The sequence below is a fragment of the Oncorhynchus keta genome, chromosome 28 (genome assembly GCF_023373465.1).
Source record: "Oncorhynchus keta strain PuntledgeMale-10-30-2019 chromosome 28, Oket_V2, whole genome shotgun sequence".
Taxonomy (NCBI): domain Eukaryota; kingdom Metazoa; phylum Chordata; class Actinopteri; order Salmoniformes; family Salmonidae; genus Oncorhynchus; species Oncorhynchus keta.
Window position 1 is genome coordinate 11,936,650 of NC_068448.1, and position 12,081 is coordinate 11,948,730.

At 45.1% G+C, this 12,081-nt stretch overlaps 1 protein-coding gene across 1 annotated transcript; it reads right to left on the reverse strand.

Moving 5' to 3' along the window:
• LOC118360596 (myeloperoxidase-like) lies at positions 1–11,707 on the reverse strand. The gene is made up of 13 exons (XM_052484801.1): positions 11,641–11,707; positions 10,837–10,996; positions 8,172–8,356; positions 7,935–8,067; positions 7,047–7,176; positions 6,717–6,923; positions 6,218–6,581; positions 5,224–5,384; positions 4,393–4,651; positions 3,794–3,964; positions 1,324–1,561; positions 646–895; positions 1–487 (listed from the first exon to the last, which is right to left on the reverse strand). Exons 2-13 carry the CDS (start codon positions 10,992–10,994, stop codon positions 482–484), a joined length of 2,262 nt encoding a protein of 753 aa, XP_052340761.1. The 5' UTR covers positions 10,995–10,996; positions 11,641–11,707; the 3' UTR covers positions 1–481.
• Positions 11,708–12,081: the final 374 nt, after the last annotated feature.

Sequence of the window (12,081 nt, forward strand, 5' to 3'; positions counted from 1 at the left end):
TGATTTCCAAAAGCTTTTATAAAGGCAAGTCTTTTACATTTCTTCTCATAAATCAATACATACACATTTATGAAGTACTGCTTAATTATTTGTCATAGCAACACATAAGTCACAATAACAAAGGCATAACAAAATAGAAGATTCCAAAGAAAATCTTTTTTACAATCCTGTTTAAAATGGCAAACACCCTTACTAGTTAATTGACCTTGACCAACTGCAGGAAGTGCAGAAGCTGTCTGAAGTGAGGCCATTGACACAACTCACCTCATTGTTAAGCCAGGTCCACACTAAGGAACTAAAGGAAAACTGGTATCACCAGATGTGGTGCTGGTGGTTAGGAGACAACCTGGCTAAAAACGATGGCGTTGTTGTGTGTGAGAAAGTTGTCGGGCAGCTGGACAGAGAAGGCGGAGAGCTGCTGATGGCATATGTTGCTGCTGGGTCCTGGGGTGTCCGGGGGGGTCTGGGGGAGGGGCTCACATCAGATCTAGAGAGGAATAGAGAAAAATAGGATGATGTTTGGAGAGAGGGTTGGATGGAGAGAGGGGCAGAAGGAAAGAGGCGAGAGAGGGTGGAGGGGTAGAGAGAGACAGGTGTCGATGGATTAAAAAACACCTTAACTGATATTGTAGTTCAATCTACTACCTCGTTGTCCTGGTCCGAATACTCCTGCTGCTCCTGATTGGCCGTAGAAGCTCTCTCCTTCCAGGCACGAAGGTTTAATTGCTGGTTGTTATTGCACATGATGGGTGTGTTCCTTCCCTCAGGGATGAGGAAGGGGTCACGTGACACGGCTGTAATGCCAGTGTTGTCACAGATGATCTGAGCCAGAGATACATTTTTCAGGGCCTTCCTCTGTGCCGAGGTGAAGACGCCTGGGTTTTCATACCATAGCCTGGGGATCAACAAGCGATAAGAGACACATACTATGACAGACAAACACACACCGGACCTTTAAAAACAGTAATAAACTGCACTCTGGCAGTGTTATGTCAAATACCTTACATGATGCAGGTCAGTCAATGCCCACCAAGATGTGGGCATCTCACTCACTCACTCACACACACACACACACACTCACACACACACACACACACTCACACACACACACACACACACACACACACACACACACACACACACACACACACACACACACACACACACACACACACACACACACACACACACACACACACACACACACACACACACACACACACACACACACACACACACACACACACACACACACACACACACACACACACACACACACACACACACACACACACACACACACACACACACACACACACACACCTGTCTCCCTGGCGGATCTTCTGGAACTGGGTGGCGATGAGGCAGGCGAAGAGAGGCCCGACGCGGCCCCTGTGTACGAAGGGTTCAGCCACGCCCCCCATCCACACGTCAATGTTATCTGGGGTGCCGTAGAGCTGCAGCAGTCTGAAGGCCAGGTCTGTGTTGTTCAGAACCACGGCCAGTTCGCCCAGGTTACTAGGTGTTGAGAGCCCACAGAATTTACGCCAAGCGTTGTAATCTAGGTCAGGGAAGAGAAAGGAAGTAATAAGTGAATGGAACTGACCAATAGAGATACAGTATATGGAAGACGAGAGGAATTCGAAAGATGATTGATTTTGTGTTAACAGCCAAAGGATATGAGTTTAATGGTATAGGTGTGTTTATCTGTGGTATCAGGGTAACAGTATAGATGTGTTTATCTGTGGTATCGGGGTAACAGTATAGATGTGTTTATCTGTGGTATCAGGGTAACAGTATAGATGTGTTTATCTGTGGTATCGGGGTAACAGTATAGATGTGTTTATCTGTGGTATCAGGGTAACAGTATAGATGTGTTTATCTGTGATATCAGGGTAACAGTATAGATGTGGTATCAGGGTAACAGTATAGATGTGTTTATCTGTGGTATCAGGGTAACTGTATAGATGTGTTTATCTGTGGTATCAGGGTAACTGTATAGATGTGGTATCAGCGTAACTGTATAGATGTGGTATCAGGGTAACTGTATAGATGTGGTATCAGGGTAACTGTATAGATGTGGGATCAGGGTAACTGTATAGATATGGTATCAGCGTAACTGTATAGATGTGGTATCAGGGTAACTGTATAGATGTGGGATCAGGGTAACTGTATAGATGTGGGATCAGGGTAACTGTATAGATGTGGGATCAGGGTAACTGTATAGATGTGGTAACAGTATAGATGTGTTTATCTGTGGGATCAGGGTAACTGTATAGATGTGGTATCAGGGTAACTGTATAGATGTGGGATCAGGGTAACTGTATAGATGTGGGATCAGGGTAACTGTATAGATGTGGTAACAGTATAGATGTGTTTATCTGTGGGATCAGGGTAACTGTATAGATGTGGTATCAGGGTAACTGTATAGATGTGGGATCAGGGTAACTGTATAGATGTGGTATCAGGGTAACTGTATAGATGTGGTATCAGGGTAACTGTATAGATGTGGTATCAGGGTAACTGTATAGATGTGGGATCAGGGTAACTGTATAGATGTGGTATCAGGGTAACTGTATAGATGTGGTATCAGTGTAACTGTATAGATGTGGGATCAGGGTAACTGTATAGATGTGGTATCAGGGTAACTGTATAGATGTGGGATCAGGGTAACTGTATAGATGTGTTTATCTGTGGGATCAGGGTAACAGTATAGATGTGGTATCAGGGTAACTGTATAGATGTGGGATCAGGGTAACTGTATAGATGTGGGATCAGGGTAACTGTATAGATGTGGTATCAGGGTAACTGTATAGATGTGGGATCAGGGTAACTGTATAGATGTGGGATCAGGGTAACTGTATAGATGTGGTATCAGGGTAACTGTATAGATGTGGTATCAGGGTAACAGTATAGATGTGTTTATCTGTGGGATCAGGGTAACTGTATAGATGTGGTAACAGTATAGATGTGTTTATCTGTGGGATCAGGATAACTGTATAGATGTGGGATCAGGGTAACTGTATAGATGTGGTATCAGGGTAACTGTATAGATGTGGTAACAGTATAGATGTGTTTATCTGTGGGATCAGGGTAACTGTATAGATGTGGGATCAGGGTAACAGTATAGATGTGGGATCAGGGTAACAGTATAGATGTGTTTATCTGTGGGATCAGGGTAACTGTATAGATGTGGTATCAGTATAGATGTGGGATCAGGGTAACAGTATAGATGTGTTTATCTGTGGGATCAGGGTAACTGTATAGATGTGGTATCAGTATAGATGTGGTATCAGGGTAACAGTATAGATGTGTTTATCTGTGGGATCAGGGTAACTGTATAGATGTGGTAACAGTATAGATGTGTTTATCTGTGGGATCAGGGTAACTGTATAGATGTGGTATCAGGGTAACTGTATAGATGTGGGATCAGGGTAACTGTATAGATGTGGTATCAGGGTAACTGTATAGATGTGGGATCATGGTAACTGTATAGATGTGGTATCAGGGTAACTGTATAGATGTGGTATCAGGGTAACTGTATAGATGTGGTATCAGGGTAACTGTATAGATGTGGTATCAGGGTAACTGTATAGATGTGGTATCAGGGTAACTGTATAGATGTGGTATCAGGGTAACTGTATAGATGTGGTATCAGGGTAACTGTATAGATGTGGTATCAGGGTAACTGTATAGATGTGGTATCAGGGTAACTGTATAGATGTGGTATCAGGGTAACTGTATAGATGTGGTATCAGGGTAACAGTATAGAGGGACAATGGAAGGTGTGTACCAGGCAGGCCATGGTCACGTCCACGCTGCATGTTGAGGGAGCCCAGGTCCAGAGCCAGATGGTTTATGAACTGGAAGAGTTTCTCCCTCAGAGCATCCACCATCATGTGGTTCTGGGTGTTCAGCTTAGCAGGGTGACCCACCAGGCCACGGATAAGAGGGTCGATACCACCTAAAGGAGGGCAGACAAAGAATAGGATGTTGTTGTTCTTTACCTTCCCCCCCCCATCATAGACTGTTATAAACGGGGTGGTTCAAGCCCTGAATGCTGATTGGCTGACAGCGATGGTATATCAGACCGTATACCACTGAAATGACAAAACATTTAGTTTTACTGCTCTAATGACGTTGGTAACCAGTTTATAATAGCAATAAGGCACCTCGGGGGTTTGTGATATATGACCAATATACCACGGCTAAGGGCTGTATCCAGGCACTCCGCGTTGCATCGTGTCTAAGAACATCCCTTGGCCATGGTATATTGGCCATATACCACACCCCATCATGCCTTATTGCCTAATTAATAATCCAGAGAGTGAATTAGTTTACAACTGGCAGAGGGGTCTGCAAAGCATTCCTATGTGACCCACCACCACTCACCCTCAAACACCAGCCTCCAGGGGGTGAAGAAGGCCTTGTAAAGGGGCACACTGGGGAACATGGGATTCTCCTTGTTGTTGATGTCCAGGCGGGACAGCGTGGGCTGGATGGCCAGATGGGCAAAGCGGTACGCTGCTGTCGCAAACACGTTGGCAATGCTGGGATCAATCGTCTCGTTGTAGCCAGGGTAACGGCCGAGCTGCCGGGCCATGGTGTCTGGGCCCACGATGTGTGGCAGGTAGTCCCTGAACACAAACACCTGGGAGGGAGGGAGTCTGTTACTGGATCCTGGGTGGTGATATGAGTCTGTTACTGGTACCTGGGCGGTGATATCAGTCTGTTACTGGTACCTGGGTGGTGATATCAGTCTGTTACTGGTACCTGGGTGGTGATATGAGTCTGTTACTGGTACCTGGGTGGTGATATCAGTCTGTTACAGGTACCTGGGTGGTGATATCAGTCTGTTACCACCTGGTTGGTGATATCAGTCTATTACTGGTACCTGGTTGGTGATATCAGTCTGTTACTGGTACCTTGTTGGTGATATCAGTCTGTTACCACCTGGTTGGTGATATCAGTCTGTTACTGGTACCTGGTTGGTGATATCAGTCTGTTACCACCTGGTTGGTGATATCAGTCTGTTACTGGTACCTGGTTGGTGATATGAGTCTGTTACTGGTACCTGGGTGGTGATATCAATCTGTTACTGGTACCTGGTTGGTGATAGTCTGTTACTGGTACCTGGTTGGTGATATGAGTCTGTTACTGGTACCTGGGTGGTGATATCAGTCTGTTACGACCTGGTTGGTGATATGAGTCTGTTACTGGTACCTGGGTGTAGGCGCCCATGATCTTGCGAGCCTCCTGATAGAGTGTCTCACTGTCCCAATGTGGGTTGAGACGAAGCAGGGCACCGGCCAGACGGTTGTGCTCACGCAAGAACATTGTGTGAATGGATGTCAAAGCTATGTTCTCATCCACACGAACATCACCTGGCAGACAGAGACATACAGGTGAGACCAGAGCCTTACAGGTGAGACCAGAGCCTTATAGTTGAGGCCAGAGCCTTATAGGTGAGGCCAGAGCCTTACAGGTGAGACCAGAGCCTTATAGGTGAGGCCAGAGCCTTACAGGTGAGGCCAGAGCCTTACAGGTGAGACCAGAGCCTTACAGGTGAGACCAGAGCCTTACAGGTGAGACCAGAGCCTTACAGGTGAGACCAGAGCCTTATAGGTGAGGCCAGAGCCTTATAGGTGAGGCCAGAGCCTTACAGGTGAGAACAGAGACTTACAGGTGAGAACAGAGACTTACAGGTGAGGCCAGAGACATACAGGTGAAGCCAGAGACTTACAGGTGAGACCAGAGACTTACAGGTGAGGCCAGAGCCTTACAGGTGAGGCCAGAGCCTTATAGGTGAAGCCAGAGACATACAGGTGAGGCCAGAGACATACAGGTGAAGCCAGAGACATACAGGTGAAGCCAGAGACATACAGGTGAAGCCAGAGACATACAGGTGAAGCCAGAGACTTACAGGTGAGACCAGAGACTTACAGGTGAGGCCAGAGCCTTACAGGTGAAGCCAGAGACATACAGGTGAGGCCAGAGACTTAAAGGTGAGGCCAGAGACTTAAAGGTGAGGCCAAATAGTGATTGAGATGAACATCATATACATTGTCTTTCTGTATCCGGACAACTATTGTACATGGGAAGTCAAATAATTCCTCTGGTCAAAGTTCTATCACTTTTTGTCATCATTCTGTGTCTTAGACTTTAACTGAAATATACATTGGTCTACTCTTTGGACAAACGGAGTGGAAAGGCTAACCTGCAATGAAGCAGGGCACCTCCTTGGCATTGGTGTCGTTGGTGATTCTCCTGCGGGTGGCACACATGTTCCCCTTCACGTTAGTGAAGGGAAGAAACTCACGTCCGTTGTCTGTGAACTCTTTGTTGATACGTAGCAGGCCTCCATCGTTGGTGAGGTCACGTAGGTCACGCGCCAACCCCTCCTCAGAGCCGTACACCTGCCCCAAGTCCAGGAAGGCATTCAGGGCATTGATCTGCTCCCTCCTGTTGGCCATGTCACCGAAATTGAAAGCAGACTTTCCTGTACCGCACACAGGCGCTGATCGGAAGACCGGGATGCAGCTGTCTGGGCCAGTGGGCAAGCGTGGGTCATTGAGAGGAATCTGGTCATGGAGGAAAAGACAAGACAGGTTGAAGAACTAATAATCCAGGGACCATGGATCGGAAAGGGCCAGATATCCAGGGGTGCCTGTTGTAAGTGTTAGGCTGTGGGATGTGATGTGAGAGCTGTGACTGACCTGGATGGGGAAACAGGGTTCAGAGCGTTCACAGCTCTCATCACAGTCCAGGCCGTTGCTGAAGGCGCGGATGCTGGGGGAGGAGGGCGTGAATGTCAGGTCATGGTCGTTCCACTGGCCAAAAATAGTGACCATGTGTGTGAACTCGCGATCGCTCTCTACACTGGCGTCATTGGTTGCCAGGATACGGTTAGAGACCTCCCTTACCTGCACACATGGAGGGAAGCAGGGCAGAGGGAGAACAATGAAATAGAATTATGTTACTTTATATCTAACTTGTGGTGAAATAGTGGCAGTTATTGCAACTATGTCTATGTATTTTCATCATACCAGAGGGAGCACAAAGTTGTTGAAGCTCCTATTTGGGTCCCAGCTTTTGGGTCTAGAGACCCCATCGTCATACTGAGCAGGCAGCCAACGAGTGAAGGGGGTGTTTGAGGCTCCCAGACGAGGAGACTTCCTAATAAGAAGGAAGAAAATACAAATCAGAATAGAGAAACCTCGCTTGAGAATCTCAAGGTAGAGGTAACTGCCAAAATAACAGAAACACTTGAGTAAATTAGGGATACAAAGTATATTGAAAGCCGGTGCTTCCACACAGGTGTGGTTCCTGAGTTAATTAAGCTATTACAATCCCATCATGCTTAGGCTCATGTATAATAATGCTGGGCATGCCATTATTTTGGCAATTATTTTGGCAACCATGGCTATGCCAATATAGGATGACAATGCCCCCATCCATAGAGCACTGAATGGTTTGATAAGCATGAAAACGATGTAAACCATATGCCATGGTTGTCAGTCACCAGATCTCAACCCAATTGAACACTTATGGTAGATTCTGAAGTGGCGCCTGAGACAGCGTTTTCCACCACCATCAACAAAACGCCAAATGATGGGATTTCCCGTGGAAGAATGGTGTCACATCCCTCCAATAGAGTTCCAGACACTTGTAGAATATATGACAAGGTGCTCTGAAGCTGTTCTGGCAGATCGTGGTGCCCAACGCCCTATTAAGACACTTTATGTTGGTGTTGCCTTTATTTTGGCAGTTACCTGTATAAAGCTACATCTCCTGCAGCCTATGACTGTATAGCCAGACCTCATACCTACACTGATTGCACTTCCCTTTATATTCCACCCTATACAACTACTGTGCACAAGGCTTTCAAATTGTTGTGTCAAAGTATTAAAGCCGCCATGCCCTGGTGCTCTCACAGGTTGTTGCAGACGCTGGTGGCTGTGCGGTACTTGTTAACGTTGGGTATGGTGCGGCAGGAGGGCTTGCTGACACGAGCTGCACAGCCAGTGACCCGTGCAATGGTGTCTAGCTCCTGTGGTGTGAGGAGGTCTGAGAAACAAGAGATAAGGAATAATGTGAAATATGCGTTTGTGTGTGGGTGTGTGTCTGAGTGTATGTGTGTTTGTGCGTATGTATATTTGTGTGCAACTGACCTGTTGCGTTGAGCGAACGTTTGTGCAGCCTGTGGGTGTGGTGGACTTTCTCATGGATCAGCCTCAAGGTGTTCTCCAGGTAGTCTGCAGACCGAACAGCAGAGCGCGTGTCCCTGGCAGGCTGCTTCAGGAGACGCAGGATATCTGAGGGCCTGATGGACTGTCCACGCACTCTCTCCAGACTCCTAAGGAATGGACAAGCACAGTGGTGTAAAGTACTTAAGTAAAAATACTTTAAAGTACTACTTAAGTAGTTATTTGGTGTATCTGTACCTTACTTTACTATTTATATTTTTGACTACTTTTACTTCAGTTCATTCCTAAAGAAAATATGTACTTTTTACTCCATACATTTTCCCTGATATTCAAAAGTACTTGTTACATTTTGACAGGAAAATGTTAAATTCACACACTTATCAAAGGAACATCCCTGGTTGTCCCTACTGCCTCTGATCTGGCTGACTCACTAAACAGAGAACATCCCTGGTTGTCCCTACTGCCTCGGATCTGGCTGACTCACTAAACAGAGAACATCCCTGGTTGTCACTACTGCCTCTGATCTGGCTGACTCACTAAACAGAGAACATCCCTGGTTGTCCCTACTGTCTCTGATCTGGCTGACTCACTAAACAGAGAACATCCCTGGTTGTCCCTACTGCCTCTGATCTGGCAGACTCACTAAACAGAGAACATCCCTGGTTGTCCCTACTGCCTCTGATCTGGCTGGCTCACTAAACAGAGAACATCCCTGGTTGTCCCTACTGCCTCTGATCTGGCTGACTCGCTAAACAGAGAACATCCCTGGCTGTCCCTACTGCCTCTGATCTGGCTGACTCACTAAACAGAGAACATCCCTGGTTGTCCCTACTGCCTCTGATCTGGCTGACTCACTAAACAGAGAACATCCCTGGTTATCCCTACTGCCTCTGATCTGGAGGACTCACTAAACAGAGAACATCCCTGGTTTTCCCTACTGCCTCTGATCTGGCTGACTCACTAAACAGAGAACATCCCTGGTTGTCCCTACTGCCTCTGATCTGGCTGACTCGCTAAACAGAGAACATCCCTGGTTGTCCCTACTGCCTCTGATCTGGCTGACTCAATAAACAGAGAACATCCCTGGTTGTCCCTACTGCCTCTGATCTGGCTGACTCACTAAACAGAGAACATCCCTGGTTGTCCCTACTGTCTCTGATCTGGCTGACTCACTAAACAGAGAACATCCCTGGTTGTCCCTACTGCCTCTGATCTGGCAGACTCACTAAACAGAGAACATCCCTAAACAGAGTTGTCCCTACTGCCTCTGATCTGGCTGACTCACTAAACAGAGAACATCCCTGGTTGTCCCTACTGCCTCTGATCTGGCTGACTCACTAAACAGAGAACATCCCTGGTTGTCCCTATCTGCCTCTGATCTGGCTGACTCACTAAACAGAGAACATCCCTGGTTGTCCCTACTGCCTCTGATCTGGCTGACTCACTAAACAGAGAACATCCCTGGTTGTCCCTACTGCCTCTGATCTGGCTGACTCACTAAACAGAGAACATTCCTGGAACATTGTCCCTACTGCCTCTGATCTGGCTGACTCACTAAACAGAGAACATCCCTGGTTGTCCCTACTGCCTCTGATCTGGCTGACTCAGAGATCCCTGGCTGTCCCTCCTAAACAGAGAACATCCCTGGAACATTGTCCCTACTGCCTCTGATCTGGCTGACTCACTAAACAGAGAACATCCCTGGTTGTCCCTACTGCCTCTGATCTGGCTGACTCACTAAACAGAGAACATCCCTGGTTGTCCCTACTGCCTCTGATCTGGCTGACTCACTAAACAGAGAACATCCCTGGTTGTCCCTACTGCCTCTGATCTGGCTGACTCACTAAACAGAGAACATCCCTGGTTGTCCCTACTGCCTCTGATCTGGCTGACTCACTAAACAGAGAACATCCCTGGTTGTCCCTACTGCCTCTGATCTGGCTGACTCACTAAACAGAGAACATCCCTGGTTGTCCCTACTGCCTCTGATCTGGCTGACTCACTAAACAGAGAACATCCCTGGTTGTCCCTACTGCCTCTGATCTGGCTGACTCACTAAACAGAAACGCTTGGTTTTTAAATGATGTTGGAGTGTGTCCCTTGCTATCTGTAAATAAAAAAGAAAATGGTGCTGTCTGATTTGCTTAATGTAAGGAATGTAAAATGATTTATACTTTTAGTACTTAACTATATTTTACATTTACTTTTGATACTTAAGAATATTTAAAACCAAATACCTTTGGACTTTTATTCAAGTAGTATTTTACTTGGCGACATAATTTTCTGTTAAGGTATCTATTTTTTACTCAAGTTTGACAATTGGGTAGTGTTTCCACCACTGGACAAGCATGTGATTGAGTTTTGAACAGAAACGAGCTCCTGCAGTTGAATTAAAATCTTTGTACACTGGCAGATTTATTGTACGAATCATAAGAACTTATGAGAAATAGAAATAGTGAACCTATTATTTTCTAAAGGAAATACAAAATGTATTTCTTCGACTGAGTGAGACAATTGTGCTAGTTGCATACGGAGTAAGACACTAGTGCTGGTCATTTAATTTGACCCAATTTACAAAGACAGAGATGATTGACTACATCTGAAGAGATCAACTGTCAGGTTTACTCACTTTTCTCTGGAGTACTTGTAGGCTTCATCTACGAGTCTCTTTGCCTCCTCTATTGAACTGTGAATGAAAGGGCCACCCAAACTTTCCTGTGTGGACAGTGCTGGCTGGATGAACATCAGGCACAGCCCTGATGCTAGGAGGGAGGGGAACGGCTTCATCTCTAGAAAGCAGAAAGGGAGGTTTATCAGTTTATCATCCTTAAAAAAAACATGCTGCTCTCTTCAATGTAATGAGCAAGTATTTTGCTTCTAGCTGTTTTACAAATTGTGAGAGAACTACAGAGACTTCTCAAAGAATAATAATCATATTCAAATAATCATATTAACACTAGGGCTGTCAGAGTAAATCTGCTAACTCGAGTTAACGTTATATCATTTTATTGCACTGTTTTATTCATTGAAAATGCACTGAAAACATCTGTAATACATAATCTATACAGATAACAACAACAATAAATGTAAAAAATAAGTTGACATTGAGGTTAACGAAAGTGTGCTTTCTAAATGTACCTAATTTTGCTTACCGTTACTTACAAAATCAAGACGTCAATATTCTTGTAATATTTTTTTTGTATGAAAAAATACAGCTTAGTTTGATCAAATTCTGAATTTGCAATTAATTGCGATTAATCGCAGCAAATTTAGCGATGATATCAATTCAATGTTTGAATAATTTGACATCCCTGGTAATAACACATTCATGCATGGATCAGAATTACCATGGTTAACAGAAAAACTCAAATATAACCTGATGATCAGACCAGACAAGGGAAACATACAGCAAATGTATTTTATTCAATCATACCTTTGTTTGAACAACTCTTGTTGTGAAGTCTTGTTGAGAAGTAAACTCGTCTGAAGATAGAGCCCTCTCTAACAGTTCTATTTATAGTCAATGTTACAAAGCCCCACCCCTATTATCTGACATTTCATTTTTATTGAACTAGACACGTTGTTATTTACAATGACGGCCTACCAATGATGACATCATGCAACTTCCTTCTTCCTTTTGCCTTGACCAAATCTATCATTAACTGATCATATTATTTAATGTGCTACTTTTGAGTCAGTCAAGGAAAATGGTAAATGCTTACTCTATATTCTAGCCAGCTGTTTCCTGCTAGAACCCTTTTGCAGCATCATGAGTTAAATGATTGTGATGGTTATGCCTGCATGGTCTATGGTCTGGGCTTACATGAATGAATGAATGACTTTATTTTGAGCTGCTGTGTACTCAGAGCTTCTC